The sequence below is a fragment of the Cuculus canorus genome, chromosome 3 (assembly GCF_017976375.1).
Source record: "Cuculus canorus isolate bCucCan1 chromosome 3, bCucCan1.pri, whole genome shotgun sequence".
In the NCBI taxonomy this organism is placed as follows: domain Eukaryota; kingdom Metazoa; phylum Chordata; class Aves; order Cuculiformes; family Cuculidae; genus Cuculus; species Cuculus canorus.
In genome coordinates, this window is record NC_071403.1 from 16,151,064 (window position 1) to 16,169,866 (window position 18,803).

An 18,803-nucleotide genomic window follows, 5' to 3' on the forward strand; every position below is an offset into this window, starting at 1 on the left:
GTATTTCTTTTGACTCTGTGTGTTACAGGAGCGTAAACACTGAACTGAAATGTGAAGAGATAAACGGCAGTAACTCAAGAGTTGAATTCTACGTCTAGACTGTTTGTAGTGGTGGGGAAAAGTAATGGGGGAAAAGGGTAGAATTATTCACTTTAAACAGACATTCTGCATTACCATCTGATGTAGTGGGCATATGATGAATTAGAAATACCTTAGAGCAGATGACTCTTCTGTCTCCTCAGCATTCTGATGCTGTGTATTAGCCTATTTGTTTCAGTCTTCCTTACACATGCGTCTACTACATATATCCTTTTTCTGTATTACTGTCACTGTGGAATACTTAGGTGTAATCTTCGAAGGGTGAAGTTTTTTCCAAAATAATCTTTCTCTAAATACCTCACATGGTGTGTTGCACATTGATAAACAGTGAATGTGGTTCTGTTACTGCCCTCAGCTCTACAAACCGGTCTATGCGACTAAAAGGGTTGCTGCATGTGTACTAAGAGTTGGTTGAAATGGCAATGGATCCTGATGCTGCCTTCTCACCAGTCCAAGGAACTGATGAGCTAGGAGAGCAAGAGAGCAAAATGAATGCTGTAGTATTCTCTTAATGGTCCTAGGAAAAGCATGGGAGAGGGATTGGAACTAAATGATCTTTAAGGTCCCTTCCAACCCTAACTGTTCTATGATTCTATGATTCGAAATCTTGAGTCTTAATTCTAGCCAGTTAAGCTAAGAAAATTCTTCCTTAGAGTTGTGGGTGGCTGTAAATATCACTATATAATTTAAACCAGTTCTGTTTTTACTTTTTTTCTAGATTAAAATTTCTTGGAGCAAAGATAAGGTCAAGCCATCTGAGAAAGTCTCCCTTAAAATCAGTACAACAGAACCAGGATCAGTAATTGGACTTGCAGTTGTTGATAAAAGCGCAAAGCTTCTAGGAGAAAGTAGTGACATAACAGAAGACTCTGTAAGTTACTGGGGGAAAAAAGTTTTTAATTGTTGCATGTATGGAAGACCTATGATTATGGAAATGTTACAGTTTATATGTTGAATGAATAATGTTCTTTGCAGGGGATTTTTAGTCCTTAATTATGGGAATAATTTTTACTTCTGCAAGTAGTTTTTCAACATGAGTGGAAAAGACTGTAAGGGCTACAAGGTAATAGGCCCAGCGTTTCTAATTCCAATTAATACTTTATTACTGTTCCGTTTGATAAACTGCTCAGTAAATGCTTGGCAGTTTGTACTTTTGGGAAAGATAAAATAGTCAGAAAACCTTCCTGATGATATGTGTTTCATGCTTTTTTAAACTAGGAATATAAAATAAAGAAAGAATTTTATTTTTTGGAGAGCAGAATGATTTATTTATCTTTTTTAATTCCCTTTACTTGCAGAAGCACTAGTGTATCAATGATTTGAAAGAGCTGACAATATACATCATTTCTAAAGTGCTCCAATGACATAGTCTAAGTGCCATTGAGTATCTGTGGGCTGTGGGCTCCTAATTTAGGATTACGTATCTTGGCCACTCTTCCATTAATCATGAAACCATTGCAGCCTAGTCCCCTCCATCCTGCCATGGGTTATTTTTGCTTTGATTTGAGAGCTAAGCAAGCTGCTGCCTGAGGTACAGCTCTATGAATTAATGTCTGCAACAGTCAAAGTTCTAAAAAATATGAGTTTGCATTCACTCTTTGGATGATTTTTGGTTGTTTTTGTCTTAGGTCTTCCATGAGCTCAATTTGTACAGCACAGTGCAGTACTTCCCCCTCGTCAGAGGTTCTTTTGGTGTCTTTCAGGTATTTTCTGTTTTGTATTCTAAGCTGAGTTTTTTTTTAATGCTTAGAGATTTGCACATTACTTGCTAGAAGAAAATGCCCTTTTTACAGTTTGGGGCTGTAAACTATGTGCATTGGCTTCTATGGGTTTTGAATTGTGAAATTTATCAATATGTAAATACTCTGAATGTAAAGAAATATGTTTATACTTTCATAAATATGGATTGCTATATGCTTGATATTGTTCTCCCTTTGAAAAGTCTGCATTCATTAAGGCAATATTCAGATGATCTCAGTTTTGCTGGTTCCTGTATATTACATGCTTTAGTTCTATAATTGCTTTATAATGATGACTTCATTTTCTTGAAAAGAAAGAAAAGAAAAATAAAATAGATAAGCACTGTTAATGTCCTGAATGTCCTGTATTGAGATATACTGTATAAATTTTATCCAGAAATGCAGCCTTTGGGTATCAACTGATGCAATTCTTGAGGAGGATAAGGAACATTTTCTTTGTAAGTAATAAAAATACATGTAGCCAAATCTAATTTACTGAGTGGGGAAGGAGGTCCATGGGTTAGGGCCCCTATTAGGTCATTTGACTGTACTGTTTAGAAGCTGCATCTAGCCTTGCAAACCATTACAATTTCCAAGGTTCAAGACGTACAAAAAGCATACGAATAGTATTTTAAAAACTGCTTTTTTTGCTCTTGTCCTGAGTGACACTACCCATTAAAGGCCTGAGGGTGAATGGAGTTTTTATTTGCAGTTCCAGTTCATATATGTTGCAGTGGTTTGTCATGTGTAGCATATTACACCAGTTAGATAAGTATCCTGGAGAGGCCATGTAGAAATTTAGGTTTGTGTGAAACTTATTTTATTCTCAAAAACGGAAACATGAAAAAAAATAGTTCCTACTGTCACAGAGTAGTTTACTGTATGTAACGAACACATAGCTTGTAATCCAAGCAATGTAATTATTTGACTTGTCTTAATGTAATTATTTAACTTGTCTTTTTCTTAAACCTAGATATTTGTAGGTAGGACTATATTTTTTATTTTGTAGATGGTGGAATGATACCCATAGAGGATGGTTTTGGTGATGATATACCAGTATCTAAAAATGGACCTCCCGATTTCAGCAACCTCTACGTGAGGACACATTTTCCAGAGACTTGGCTTTGGATCGACACTAAAACTAGGTATGAGTTTAGAAAGAAATGGAAACTGATTTAGCCTTGCCCTTGTGATTTTTTAGGTTTTAGTAGAATTCTTCAGCGTTGGTGCCGAAGAACACTGCTTACAAATGTAGTATTATTTATATTCTACTACCACCTAGGGGCCACAAGTGAGACTAGAGACCCACAAAATGAGGCATTATACGACTACTCGAAATAGGACAATGCCTGACTGAAGGCCTTGTAGTTTCAATAGAAACTAGATAAAAATGCTGGAGACAAAAGGAACTGTCTTAGTTTTACAGATGGGGTGATAACAGACAGGGAGACCCAACCTTTTTCTCAACAGTACATAAGAAGGTGATTAGTCCTGAAGGGGAAATCTGTTCCTGTCTGCACGTAATTCAATGAGCAGTTAAAATCATTAAATGATGGTGAAATCTGACCTGTGTTGTGAAGCACAAGTCTTGTACTCTTTCATGGTAGAGAAGTTCAGGAAGCAATTGTTATCTGAGATTGTTTCGAAGGATCTGTAAAATTGATTACATCTATTGTGATTCAATGTAATTACCTTCAATTCATGTAATTTAAAGTAATTGATCTTCTTTTAATCTGATCCCATCACAAATACTTCTAAATTATTAGGAAAAGAAAAACAGATTATTGTGAGCTTTTCCTGCCAAGAGTTTTGACTTAATTTTTGATGCATTTTAAACATTCGTGTCCACTTACTGATTTTTGTCAATGGATGCTTTTGAAAGTCTGCTCTCCCCTTCTGCCATCAGATCTGACACAGACACCACAATGGAAGTTACTGTTCCTGATAGCATCACATCCTGGGTAGCCAGTGCTTTTGTGATGTCTGAAAACAGCGGGCTTGAAGTGACGACTGCTCCAGTGGAGGTACCGTGGCCCTAGGCAGTTCTCCTTTAAACACTGGTGACACTGTAGCCTATTACTGTAAGCTATGTTTTAGTTCTAACAGCAGCTTCTCCATATACTAATAAAGTCATTGAGAGGCTGTGTGTATTCAAACTGTAAAGAAAATATCCTCACTGAAGAGGTATATGATACCGTGTCTGCCCTTGCGCTCATCTAAATATCTCGGACATTGCACAGATATTGGGTGCCTATTTCTCACCTCCATTGACCTGCTGGCCACGCTTCTTTTGATAGAGCCCATGTTACGGTTGGCTTTTGGGGCTGCAAGCACACGTTGCCCATTCATGTTGAGCTTTTCATCAACCACCACCCCAAGTCCTTTGCCTCAGGGCTGACCCACTGTAGTTCTCATGCCCTCAAATTCTTGGGGAGGTGCAACTTTTGGGATCCAAACTGAGATCTAGGTCCAGATTTTATAGTTGCCTGCTACACCAGACACTGAACATGTGCTTTGAACGTCCTGATCATAACTCCACTGTAGAATTTGGAGCCTGATCTGGATCTTGCAGCTAAGTCTTCTTTGAGACTGGGATCATGATTCTCATTTCTTTCACTCAGCTTGGCAGAGATGGGCCAGAAAGAGGAATAGTTTTCTGATTCAAGCTGCATGAAACTAAATATTTGGCCTCTCATCCTCAAATTTGAGAAGGCTGCAAGTAGAACAGATGTTGAAATTATTGTTTAACTTTAATCACCCACATGCACTGTTCAGTACTTCACCCTCATTGGGATGTTTAGATTGTGCTTAAGAGTTCCATATGGATGAAACATGTTAATCAGTACCATACAGAGAGGCAAATAAAAGAAATGCATGAAAACTGTAATGGGAAAATAAATAAGTGACATCTGTGTGCTTAATGTAATTTACTGCTTTGCATCTTGTTTTTTATTTGACTTCTACTACACAGAGTGTCAATAATTCAACCCATATTTTATTGTAACATACCGGGATATTCCTGGTTGTAAAACTTCAGTATTGCAAGAGTTTTAGAGAAAAGCAAAACAAAAAAAAGACAAAGAAAAAAAAGGTATATAGGGAAAAACTCAACTAAGAACTAACAAAAAAATTCTCCATCAGAACTTCTCTGATGTCTATTATCTAAAAAAGGTTTTGGCACTGGAAGTTTACAAACAACTTTTCAAAGTTTAAAAAAGAAAATATTGGAATATTTGCTAGCTAGAGAGAAAGCTGAGGGATTTTTTTGATCTGAAACTCAAAACATTTGGAAGAATTTTTTTAATCGAGCTCAAATTAGAAATAAAATTGGTGTTTCAGTAATAAAGGATATTGTGCTTCAGCCATTTTTATTATACAGATGTTCATAAACAGTGGAAGTTTGATCCCGTTCGACTTGATGAGAGCTTACCATTGACTTAATCTAAAAAACTCTGTTCACCAATAAAAGTGACTGCTTGCTGGAATGTTTGTGCAGTTTTTCTTTTAATTAAGCAAAGATGCATTTTTAGAGATATAACTAAAGAATTTATGCCAAGATTAATATTACAAAACAACACATCATTTGAAGGTATTGGTGAATTACAGCATTTGTGAGAGTTAGTTATTTTGTATTCCAATGTGCATTTCTGTATTGATATGGAAATAGGGCAGATGACAGATTCTTAATCATCCATTACTTGTATACTCCAAACAGTTCATATTTAAGGGATCTCAGGACAGATCACAGCTTCCACACTTGCCACGAGGTAGACTCCTAGTCCCAGTTCAGTGCCTCTGTTAGAACTTGTGTCAAAGCTCTCATCTAAATGATGCCACTGAATACCTACAAAGGTGACAGTGACCAGAAGCGCATTTGGCTTCTGCTTCAGCCCTGTAGTAATACATTTGTTAACTGTAGAGTACAAGTAAACATACTCTGTCATTTGAATTTAAGAGTGATCAGAAGACAAATGATATAATAATTTTCTTGCTAGTATTGACTATAAGGGTTCACTGCCAATTTTGTTTTGCAGCTAGAAGCTTTTCAACCTTTCTTCATTTTCTTGAACCTTCCATATTCTGTCATCAGAGGAGAGCAGTTCATTTTGGAAGTGAACATCTTTAATTATTTGAAAGAAGCAGCTGAGGTAATATAACAGTCTCTGTACTTGAATGTTACTAGACGCTGCAAGGGTTTTCATTGCCAATGGAGACCGCATCTTTGTTTTGTTAAGAACCTTGATATTTTCTTCAGTGAGCAGATCATGAAGCTATTTCTCTATACACAGAAAAAGTGGCAGCTTATGAAAGCAGTTTTTCAATATTAACACCATGTATTGCAAATTTTACTGTATTTTACAGGTCACTGTTATCCTGGATGCGAATGATGCTTTTGAAATTATTCTAACATCTAATGAAATAAATGCTACAGAAAATGAACAGTCTGTATCTGTACCAAGTGAAGATGGGAAAACTGTTCAGTTCCCAGTTAAGCCAAAACAACTGGGAGAGATTCCAATCAAAGTGACAGCAATATCATCTGCTGCTTCTGATGCTATCATCCAGAAAGTTTTAGTAAAGGTAAACAGTCTGCAGTTTGGCTTGTTCCTGAAAAAAATTGTGCCCCAAAATAGGCAACAGAGTGCAGCAAAAAGGCAAACCAATTTACTCGTGTGCCTCTTGGTCTGTGTGATTGTTTTCAAGTCAGGTGGCTTTAAGTAGAAAACACTTCCTTTCAAATAATTCCTTCTTTAAAATTCTTTAGATCCCCTTTCAGGAGTGAACATGTAGGTCTGCTCTACAATAGACAGTGTGTCAAATGCTTCTGAAAGCAAGGTGAAACATATTTATGCATCAGTGAAGTCGTGGTGCTACAGTTAGCTTAATAATCTGTGGAGAGTGAACCAAATAACTGTATTATAAATAAGTACAATTGGTTTTGCCATGCACCTGGCTATGGGTCAAAACTTATTTTATATGAAGATTTCTGTATTTTGCTAGTGGTGGGAATTTAGCCCCCAGCTTTCTGATTAACCACAAACTGGTAAGAGTTCTAACTTTGGACATCTAAGTCTGATTTGTGTTAAGCTCCATTTCAGTAGAAAGCGGTAGACACTTGTGCGTATCTTAGATCATAGAATCAGAGAATGGTTGAGGTTGGAAGAGAATAGTCCAACCTTCCTGCTTGGGCGAGGATCAACTATAGCAGGATGCATCACAGAATCATGTACAGTCAGGTTTTTAATATCACCAAGGACAGGGAATTTACAGCCTCTCTGGGCATCTTATTTCAGTGTTTGAACACCCTCACAGTTAATAAAGTATTTTTCTATGCTTAAAAGGAAATCCCTTTAGACTCTGTAGACTACTTAAACCTCTATCCTGCAGGGCTGTGAGCTGTTTTCAGGTGGAGCCTCTTACTGCCCTGACTGTTGAAGTTCAGTTGTTGTGCAGAAGAGAACAAAAGCCTGTTAGACTAAGGTATAGACTGAGGAAAGAAACCCATTTATTTTCTTTCCTTCAAGGACAATTTTTCTCAAGGGATTTTGCATGTGTGGGGAAACAAAACCTTTATGGTCATGTACCTAACTTCATTTGAAACCCTCCTTGTATGACAAGTTATAGGGTTGCAGACAGCACAAAAGATGCCACCTTTAGCCTTGGCAAGTGCTTGGCCACGGAGCTCTGTGCTTAGCATGGAGCTCACTGGAATCAGAAATGTTCTCCTTGACTTTGTGGATGTGTTTTATATAATTAACATGTGGTCTCGAGAAGCAAATAGTCGAGGTAGGTCTTTATATGAAAAATATCCCTGTGTCAGTTTGGATGGGCCAATAGTTCTTGATGGGTTAGCAAGCAGCACAAAATACCTGTGTTAGTACAGGTGTTAGTAGTGTTAGTACAGTAAGCACAAAACTGCTGTCCTAAAAGCAACAAACTACTGGAGTTTACCATAATCCTGTCTTTTATTTTGATAGGCTGAAGGGTTGGAACAAACGTATTCTCAGACAGTCCTTTTGGATTTGACTAGGAATAAACCACGAGCAGTGTCAGAAACTTTGGATTTCACTTTCCCTTCTGATGTTGTAAGTGGAAGTGAGAGAGTGCAGGTCACTGCTGTTGGTAAGGATTATTTTATTTTATTTTGTTCCCGTGTTTATTATTTGCTGACCAGCTATGTGGTTTTTTCATATTTTTTTCTGCCTGCTGGGATTTTGTTGAACTCTGTATCTCTTAGGGATGTAGATGTCCATAATCCAGCTGCTGGCATCTTCTGCACTGCAGGCACAGGTGGTGTTTAAAGAACAGAGCAATTGCCAGTAGTAACTAGCAAGTAGTAACCTGTGTGTAGTAACCTGAGGTACCCTCTTGGACCCCCTGCGGGAAGACCCTTACAAGATTTCCCTGGTATGGCTGCAGCTTTATGGATTTTTAGGGAACTGCATTAATTTTTTTTTAATTCCTCTCTTAATAGGTTGAATTGTTAATTCAAAATAATTTACTGTCGTGAATTAAACTAAGCATGGGAAGACGTTATGAATGGAGTATATTATTTCTTTAATATATTTAATTTACGATATTATGGTATTGACTATCCATTCTCAGAGTTAGAGAGTAAGTCAGATCTTAATAAAGAAGGTCTTCAAAGTTTGCTAATATCTTCTTTTAATTCTTCTTGTCTGTGAGAGAAAATCTAAAACCTGACTGACTGTGGTTTGTTGTGACACCTAGCCTTTGATAACTATGTGTAAAAGAAGAATTAAAGGAAGTTTCAAATATGTACCATTATTGAAATATTTTCCTGGATTAAATATCTCTTGTATCTCTTTCATTTATTTTTTTTGAATCATCGCTATTTGAAATTACTCTGTAGTTGGTAAGGTTTGTGGGGAGAGGGGACATTGGGCACGAAGTTCATCAGAAGGTAAAGTATCTTTTTCACTTGCTTTGTGATATTTAGTACAAATGTTCCTAATATATAATATTTTCTCTCAGTTTAGATGCTACTGCCCTTTGTGGTGGAGGTATGCATTTATTTGCAATAAGCTTTAATTTATTTTCATTAAATTGTATCTTGCAGGTGATTTACTTGGGCCTTCTATCAATGGTTTGTCATCACTGATTAAGATGCCTTATGGCTGTGGTGAACAGAATATGATCAATTTTGCTCCAAATATTTATGTTCTGCAATACCTGACTAAAACCAGGCAGCTGAGAGAGGATATTAAATCAAAAGCTGTATCATTTATGAGAAAAGGTCTGTATGCCTAAATGAAAGATGTTAGATTTTTAAGAACTCTTACTAGTAAAAATATATCTGTCATTCTGCATTTGGTATTTGTAATACTGCTGTGTTGGTGTGTTGAGAAATGGAAGAAAAGCCCATCTTCTCTTTCCTCTCTTTCCTCTCTTTCCTCTCTTTCCTCTCTTTCCTCTCTTTCCTCTCTTTCCTCTCTTTCCTCTCTTTCCTCTCTTTCCTCTCTACTGACAGAATTAGCATACAAATGATTTTGTTTACCAGGACAGTTTGAGTTTTTTTTGAGAAAAAATCGCGTTTTTATGTACTTTTTTTCAGATGAAAAATGCATTTTTAATTCATATGGGTTTTCTAGGTTCTTGTTATTTCTCCTTTAATAAAACCAGGTGTGGGCAAACATTTCTGACCCCTGCTTGAGGCACGGAGGTTGAAAATAAGGCAGTGGGCACAGTGTATCATAGTTGTCCCACATGTATATCTGTTTTCAGTGACACCATCCCCATGCTGCCCTGTACTTGTAGAGCTCAAGGAGTGGCATTTGCTCCGGTGGCTTCCCCCCATCCAGATTTTAGACTTGATCAGAAGTGAACTGTGAGCTGGAAATCTGGAAAGCTGGAAAATTTTACTTGGAAATTCTTGTATATTTTAATCCGGAAATACTCCAGGGCACCGCAAAGTGCCAAGAACATAGTTGCACTATGCTTCTCTGTGACTTTTGGATCAGACAATGTCTAACTGCAATGTACCATGCTCGCCATATGTCAATCTGCATGCTGAGAGCCTGGTCCAGGAATGAGACCATCCTCATGTGAGCTGCTCCCCTACTAAGGCACTGTGATGACATTTAAAAATTTTGTTTACTCTTTATAGGTCTTTGAGTTTTTATTTTTGGTTTTTGTTTTTTTTTTTAAGTTGTTGACACTTCTCTTGGAAAAGACAGAGCTCAAAATAAATTTTTCTGTCATCAAGGTCCCCACCTCCTGTCAAAAGCAGTTAAATGATTTTTTTAGACCCTTCCTATTACATGGTTTAGTTGAAAAGTAGGGAGGTGTGGAAGAGATGTGTTAAGTAAACAGCTACTCTGAAGTCTGTAAGCAATCTACTACTTTTTAAAGCCCGAGTTTTGCTACCATAATTTGCTGAAGTTTTCCAGTAAAAGATTTATTCAAGTTATTTCAAAGCAAGTGAAAATGATTGGATTAAATGTCATAATACAAAGCATTGTGTTACTTATCTTGTTCCTGGAACTTTGAATTTAAGAACGTGTTTTTAACACTGTAGTAGCCAAAACAGTAAGTATGCTGAAATATTTGTAACCTTAAGACAGAAAAGAACCACAGTCTATAAAACATTCTGGGTTTTTTTTTTTTCTTTATTTTAACAATGAATTTCAATTGTTGCATTTACATTTTAATAATGTAATCTTAAATTGAAATTTATCTTTAGTTTGAGATGTAAGTTTTATAAGCTTATTTTTTGAAAGGATTGTCCTGAAGTTTAATTTAAAGCAGACATAATTTCATGTGTTAGAATTTACTAAATATTTGAAAAAGTCAACTAATAATCTGAAGTAATTTTTTTTAATTTTAAGTTAAATGCTTTGGAGAAGAAGGGATCAAATAGGTAGCAGAGACTGTTATGTGATCTTTCTTTTAGTAGTTTTTATTTATGTAGAATGAAGGCAAAGCAAAAGAAGAGCTGCCTTTAAAAAAAATACCTTCAGTTGTGGGAATGACAGATCCCATTTTGAAATCACTTATTCAGAAATAAAGAAAATCCTGGTTGGTTTGAAAACTTTGGTGCTAAACCCAAAGCAAGCAACAAATTTGAGCCATGTTTCCAAGCTGTTGGAAATGTGAGATCCTTTAGTCTTCCACGTATTTCTGAAGTCCTGTCCATCCTGACGCACTCCTCTTCCAGCATTGCTCAGTGAGCCTCCTACATCTCTTGGCTTCCAGCCAGTCCTCTGGGAGTACTAGTGTACATCTTCGTAATAGGATCCTTCTTTTCCTTGCCATTCCACTTGTATGTGTTGACAGTTGAAGTATTGGGGTTTTACATCTGTCTATTGGAATGAAGATAGTGTTTCACAGCCCGCAGGTCTCTTCTTCCAGAATTTCTGCAGGCTGCCCCATGTTAGATACGCTCATGTTTGGGGACTTTTGCGTGACTGCAGTGAGGTTGGCGTTGAGAAGAAAGCAAGCAGACTGTAGGAGATAGCTGAGTGATCGCTCCGTCCTCTCTCTGGTTCTGCTCACCTTTCTCATCCCTCCCAATCTTAACAAATTCTGAGATAAATTTATACCTGTGTAAGGTCTGCTTGTCAGTCTTCGTTAAGCAGAGCGTTGGTCTTAGTGCTTTTACACTACCAGCGGTATGCTGGTCCTCGTACTTACTGCTATATATCACCTGTTCAGCAAAGAAGCAGAAGATCTCTGTTTTCAGGCCTTGCATTCAGATACTTTTGAAGAGGAAGCAATCTATTTATATGTATACATGCACTTGTGTTCGTCTTAGCACATTATTTTGAGACTTAAACTTTGACAGTGACCTTTAGTTTCCTTGGTGATAAATAACACTCATTCCTTCTGTTTTCCTCCCATTTAAAAGTTCTTGGCTCCTCAAGATTGTTACCTGAGATGACAGATTTGTCTGTGTGGGAAAGATTCTCCACTTTAATCATGTAATTAACCACTGTCATTCCGCTAAATACTTTATAAACCCCCTATATTTAAATCAAAACTGTCACTTCAAACTCTTCTAAAGAGACAAAACCTAAACCTGATGCTACTGGGATAAGAGTTTATATGGGAAGGAGCACTGGTATACTGTAGCAGTTCAAATTCACATCTTTATATCTCTACTATCATAGAGAGACCCTGGCTAGGATTTTGACTTACACTGTAGCTTGGAGTGAGGGACCAGGCCATTTTCTCCTCAGTAATTCAGGCTGTGGTTCACTCACTATGTATCTATATTCAGGAATGTGTGTAAGCAGGTGATTAGTCCTTTATCAGTGAAAGCAAGGAACGTTTTGCAGGGGAACAGTTGTAGTTAGATGGACATCACAGGAAGTATTTCCAAATTCATTCATTTCTGTAGCACTTAATGATGGTTGCCTGAGGGTTTTCTGTCTGCCTGGCTGATTAAGTATTGTGTCTGTATCTGTCAGGTGTTAGACTAATGAATACACTTTCTTGATTATAATAGCCAAAATAATAAAGCCATGGAAAAAGACAGGGTTGGGGGAAAGAAAAGATGTCTTGCGAAATGCCACAAATAGAAAGGATTATTGTTAAAGATACACAGATGGCAGGCAAAATGTGAGGGGAGGAAGACTTTAGATATCAGAAACTACAGTGAGTAGCATATCATTAGAAGCTTTTTATTTCTGACACGAACACACGAACGACATTGGTTCTGCTCAGCTGTTGAGTAAGGATGCTGCTAGTGGTCATGAGCAGCTAGTGACCCCTTGGGGCCCTTTTGTTAAGTATGTTCAGCAGTCAGGAGAAAGCTGCACTTGTTCTGGTTACTGAAAAATCTTTGGATACATTTTTAAATAGATCCTTCTCAGGATTTCAGGAACTTGAAGTCTTTTGATTTTTTTTCACTCATTTCAGAACAGCCTTTTCCAGCACACTTTTTTTCTGATAGCTAGTTCTTTGATTTGACAAAAGCAGGTTGCTGAAAGGATCTGTTTTTTCAGCAGCATTTGTAGTTCTGCTTTCCTTGTTCTTCCAGTTGGAAAATACTTCAATTTTGCTTGTCCTTCTTTCTTCTGGAAAGATAAAACCTTCTGTAGGTGCTCAACTCCGGCTCCCCAAAGTGACAAAGCACTGAGCTGTAGTTGGTACCCTGCTCTGTGCTCTCCGTTGTGCTCCTGGAGCTGCCGAGTAATGTGTGTGTGGGGCTGTCTCTCTACACCGCACTGTTGGGTTTGGGTGGCAAATGAGCAGGAGGTTACTGCTTCTGCTTTTGTAGATGCATCCGTTGTGTTACTGCTGCCTGCTTTCTCATCATCTGCTACGTGGTTTTGCATGTGCCTTCATATTTGGGAGATTTTTTTATGAAACATGAGTCAAGTTGTGCTCTTCTCAGCCTTAGAAAGTGCCTCACTTCACGTCAGCAGACAGTTTGTGCTGGAACCCACATGAGAGAGAAATGTTCAATACCTGTCTGCTTTTTCACTTCAGGCTACCAGAGAGAGCTGCTTTTCCAGAGGGATGATGGTTCTTTTAGTGCCTTTGGAAATGAAGATCCCTCTGGGAGCACATGGTAAGTAGTTCTGCCAGATTTACTTGGAATTTGAGTATTTTAGATATTTTCCTTGCAACTAAAATTTTTTTTGTGAAGCTGGTAAAAATTTCCAGCTGTATTAGCCTTCTGCCTGGCTTTCATTAGGTGTTTAGGCAAACACTAAGGTCATACTCTTGGATAAAATGCTGCCAAAGCCATTAGTAGAGCAAGGCTTTTTAATTTTGCAAAAGATTAATGATGAATTATTTTTGCCAGGGCAATATCTTGGTCTGACAGTTTTTCTGTAGCTTTCCTCAAAGGAATGAAGAATAAAAATTAAATTACTTATTCTTGCAGTTGACTGAAACCATTTAGGGCTGTGCTATCATTGCTTCAGATTTTTGGTTCTCTCCATACTGGAGGTACAAGACCGACTGAGGTATTTCCTAGGGTTTAACAGGTTTACTGGCAGTAAAAATTTACCCTACTTACCTATCTTACACCTCCTTTTTCTGAGACTGCAAATACAGCTGAAAAAGACTTTTCAATGCTGAATTTCACCATAAGAAATATAGTGAGCATAGTAGTGGAGGCTAGGTAGACAGCAAGTTCCATTACTTTGTTCAGCTAATCTATTTTCACTTAGTTTAAACATACTAATGTATTTCAGTACATGCTGCTGACTTTTAATAGAACCATCCCACTTACCGTGTCGCTGATTGAGTCACTCCTGGAGTCAGTGAGCACGTTTCATTGACGTCAGCAGGCTTTACCTTTGACTCGGTAGTGATGGGCTGGAAAATGAAGATAATTTATCTGTACTGGTAACTTTGTAATAGTGCAGTGCAGGTTACTTGAATGCATGTTTAGCAAAGAAGGGAGTCAAAGCAGCGCTTGGAATGATTAATGAATAAAACCATAAAAGTTGTTTCAGTGATATATTTACAGGGATAATCATTATATTTAATATCACCTTCATAACTATTACTTTGTAAACTATTATTTTTGGCAGTTTAGCCTACCACCTACAGACAGGAGAGCGACATTGAATAAAGATTATTAAAGTGTGCTGGCAGGCTTAGAGTCTATTCTTTTTCTTTACTGTTGAAACATAACATTTGCAAAAGGGCTGATCTTTGGGAACAAGGACATAGCTTCATTTTTTAGTGGATTAAGCTTGCTTGTCTGGGTGAGGCCTGTACTTTCATCTGTGCTTGGAAGCTGTGTGTGAACACCTTATGCATCACAGTATTCTGACATAATTTTAAACAGAAGAAGCTGTAATATGTTGCTAATTTTGTCACATTTCATTAACCTTTTCCCCAAGGTTATCAGCTTTTGTGTTAAGATGTTTCCTTCAAGCTCGTCCATTCATAGATATTGACCAAGATGTGCTCATGGATACTGCTAAATGGATTGTTCGGCATCAGAAAATAAATGGAGAATTTCATGAGCCTGGGAAAGTGCTGCACAGTGATCTTCAAGGAGGCACCAATAATCCAGTTACTCTCACAGCTTATATCATGTCATCCCTCCTAGGGTTTCCAGATAAACAGGTATTGGAATTCTTAAATAGAACTCATAGTTACTGGAACACTTCATAAATTTTCATCCTACCTGGCAAACACTTGGTGGTTTAAGGAAATAGAAGGATGTCTGAAATGAGGAAAATTTTAACCTGGTTTCTTTAAACTTCTCTGTACTTTGGCTTATCTGCCTGAGATAATGCAAAGTATGCTCTTAGACCCTTCAATTTTATGTGCCTTTGCAAAAAAGGCAGTCGATTTTAGCAAGAATGGTGTGTGTCTTTAGTCCAAGAGCTTGCAAAGAAATTTAGTAGGAGAACTAACCTTGGAGAAGTTAAGTCATTCCAATTGGTTTAATTGAGATTACTCATGTTGATAAAAGATAGTGCCGGATCAAAAGGTTTGTCTTTGAGGTTCGTGCCTGTGATTCTGAAACCGATTTTCATTATTTCTTGGTTTTTGTTTGGTGATGGTAATGTTTCTGTTTCTGGAGAAATTCTTCTAAATTTTAGTGTTTTAATATATATTTTATTCATTGTACATTTTTTAATATAATCTTCATTTCCAGCATGCTTATGTCATAAAGAGTGCTACAAACTTTCTAGAAGATAAATTTGAAGAAGGTATTTCAGATAATTACACTTTGGCACTTGTGACCTATGCATTGTCCTGGGCAAAAAGTACAAAAGCAAAGGAGGCGCTGAATATACTGAACCAGAGGGCAGAACACCAAGGTATTGCACAACTCTCTTATACAGTTGTATAGATGGATTTTTGTCAAATTTAAAAATACCTGTCACGTATCTACGGCCACGTAGAGAGTTGAGATCAAGAGAATCCTTCTGAATTCTAATCTGTTTAAGTATGATATAGAGAATAAGCTAAGAACTTCCAATGCATCCTTGATGAAAAGTGTCCATGAATGAATTCACAATTCATAGCAAAGCTTGGCTTTTCAGTCTTAATTACTGTGTTCGTCATGGGAGTACTGAGGTGCTGTTGAAGAACATTACTTGTCAATTTTTCCATGTTATTATGTGCACTTCTAAGATTAGCCTGATTAAAGGGAGATGGATGAGGTTACTTTTTATTCCGAAGTAATTCAGATAGATCACGAGGTTGTGGGGAAGCAATTAGTTAAAATCAGTGTCAGGATGAAGAGTTGAAGGATTGGACTTTATGTAAGACAATACAGAAATGCATTACATTTTCTATAGGGACCCATCATCTCATCATGTTTAACCTCTTCCAAGTTCAGCGTGGTTGAACTTTGTACCTTGTTTTGGAGGAAGAACAGACCATATGGTTCATAAGAAATGGAATATTTTGGTTTAAAATAGTAACTGTCGTCTTGAAAAACCCAAAGGAATTAATGTTCTAGCCTAGAAATAGAGCCTCTTGGGTGTCCCTCTGTGTTTACTGAGTTAGGCCTTTTGGACAATCACTTTTGGGAAGGAAGGGAGGAAGTCACAGTTTTGGAGGGCTTCACTCAAGAATGAGCCTAGTGAGCAGCTGTGCTACTTGAGATGCCTTCCCTAGTCCTAAGGGGAAGGAAGCGCCATAGCAACAAGGTGGCCTTTTCACAAGGGCTCTTTTACATAAGCACTTCTGGCTGACAACAGACAGACAACAGAAGTTCATTGAAATCAAATTGAGTGACTCTTTTGAATCCGTTTTTTTTTTTGTATCTACTTTCAGCCATTGCTGAGGAAGCGCTTAGGTCAGTCCTTTATGGGACATATGCCTAAACATTAACACAGTTTAAAGAGCCTTGATAGATCCCATACATAAGGATTAATTAGAATGCTTCCCAGAAGTCCAAAGGCTCTGGATCTGAGGTTATTATTGGTTCCTTTTGCAGGAGAATTTCGTTTCTGGATAACACCTGCCTCTGAAATTTCTGATTCATGGCAGCCACGGTCCATTGATATTGAACTTGCAGCATATGCTCTGCTATCACACTTTCATCAAGACAGAATAGCAGAGGGGATTCCTATTATGAAATGGCTAAGTCAGCAGAGAAATCACCTTGGGGGATTTTCATCTACTCAGGTAATATCTTGTCTCAATGGGCTTTGTTAAACTTTCTAAATGAGCACAGTATATTTAAAAAACAAAAAAGAAAAAGGGACCATTTGTTTTTCGCATAACCATTACTGAATTTTATTTTGCTGTAACAACCTTGGTTACATGCAGGCTTGCATTCTTAGTAATATTGGCATCTTAAACCTGGACTATGACTTTCAGTATTTTGGCAAATATAATGAAAAATAGAATTAGAGGGTCACCTTTATTATATAAAATATTAATAACAGAAGATCTTAAATTAAGAAGAAGAAATCGTGCCCATGGAAAAATATTTAATCAGATCTTGCAAGCAAGTGGGTTAAATATCCGTGTTTACCTTCTTTCCAAGGAGAGAAACCTCTTTCTGTTCTTTCATATGTGGGTCATCAAACTCCTGAAAGGCTATTAACGTAAGATAAGAAAGGGGAAGAGGTTTTAGAGAAACAGCCTAACCTAGTGCCTGTGTTGGCAGGTGGTCTTAATAATGCACTTTGTCCTTGCTATTATGTAGATTTTTGATGGGCCATGAAATTTGGAAGATCTGCATTATCTCTAGGAGGTTTCCATGTTATTGAAACCACATCTTGTAAGCTGTGTTGGCATCCAGAAAATTTATATAGTACTTTGGATTGCATTAGTTTAAACAAGCTTTTAAATTGACTGCAAATGCTGATCAGAGTAAAATGTCACATTTGCATCATACTGCTTGGTACCAAGCTGTGCAGGCTATCCTTCATTATTTTCAATTGTTTGTTGGTATTAACCTGAGAGAAATTTGTTCTACTAAGTAAAATGCAATTTAAGAAGCAGCTTGGTTCCCCTGAGGTTCTAGTATTCATTCAATGTGTTAGTTCTTTGCATATTGTTTATAGAGGATGATTGGAGCAGTAAATGATTAGCAAAAACTTTTCTCTGTTCTCCAGAAACCATATTCTCTTGAAAGTTTGAATATCCAGCAGTGTCCCATTTACCCCTGAGGGCGAAGTTAGGAAATTAATTTAATCCTTTTGTTCTTCTATAGTCTAAACTATTTTGATTTCAAAATGATTCCAATGTCTCTCTAGATGCCTTTTTTAATTTGTGGAAATGACATCATACTTTTTGCTAACTTCTAAGATTGCTTTAAAAAAAGGTTTTGAGTGTTTCTTTCCATGAGTTTATTACATTAGAAACTTAATATATCGTTAAACCATAAGGAAGAAAGTAATCAGTTGCACCTGTGATGTTTCATAAATTAGCATGTGGTAACTCACTACAATTTGTGTAGGTGATAGAGCTTAAAATGATTTTGCAATCAGTATGTTTCGCTTTGCAATGCTTTTAATGTTTGAGCATAAAATGTACATATCTCATATGCACAGGAAAACAATCCATACAAAAAATAGCGTATATATGAATGTAGATTTAAATGGTAGGAAAGAGTTGCAAATTCTGCAAACCCTGTATTCCTGGGCAAGAGAAGCCTGTGAATCTGAGTTGAGACTGTATTCCTTAGCATTTCAAGTTGTGTATTACATGCAGCATTGTCACACTGAGCCACGCAGCTTGTGCTTCAGCTGTGAATGTGTCCTGGTGAAAAGCTTTGGGTATGCCTTGTGGTTCAGAGCATGCCAAGGGCCACGTTTATCTTCTCTGTAGGTGTTTTTTTTGCCCCTTTTTTTGTCACCTGTGTTTCTGAGACTCATTTGAGGCTGGGCGGTGGAAGAGCTCTGAAGTCACCTTCAGCAATGGCAGATAGCATTTCTAGACATCTTGAACTCTGTTTCAGTTTAGGGTGAGAGATGTGACTGTAAGGACTGGGAAAATGCTCTTCAGGGTATATTTTGGTTTCCACAACTTGAGTAAGGGCAGGTATATTTCTGCTTTCAGATGTTT

At 37.3% G+C, this 18,803-nt stretch overlaps 1 protein-coding gene across 1 annotated transcript in view; it reads left to right on the top strand.

The window, feature by feature from the left end:
- The window catches only part of CD109 (CD109 molecule), a 77,118-nt gene that overhangs the window by 40,117 nt on the left and 18,198 nt on the right, over positions 1-18,803 (top strand). Inside the window, exons 15-27 of the mRNA XM_009564821.2 lie at positions 818-970; positions 1,728-1,802; positions 2,236-2,296; positions 2,848-2,983; positions 3,745-3,862; positions 5,873-5,986; positions 6,201-6,419; positions 7,817-7,961; positions 8,920-9,096; positions 13,293-13,374; positions 14,663-14,891; positions 15,430-15,595; positions 16,723-16,913. Of these exons, the coding sequence (XP_009563116.2) occupies positions 818-970; positions 1,728-1,802; positions 2,236-2,296; positions 2,848-2,983; positions 3,745-3,862; positions 5,873-5,986; positions 6,201-6,419; positions 7,817-7,961; positions 8,920-9,096; positions 13,293-13,374; positions 14,663-14,891; positions 15,430-15,595; positions 16,723-16,913 (1,866 nt within the window). The remainder of the gene's footprint in view (positions 1-817; positions 971-1,727; positions 1,803-2,235; positions 2,297-2,847; positions 2,984-3,744; positions 3,863-5,872; positions 5,987-6,200; positions 6,420-7,816; positions 7,962-8,919; positions 9,097-13,292; positions 13,375-14,662; positions 14,892-15,429; positions 15,596-16,722; positions 16,914-18,803) is intronic.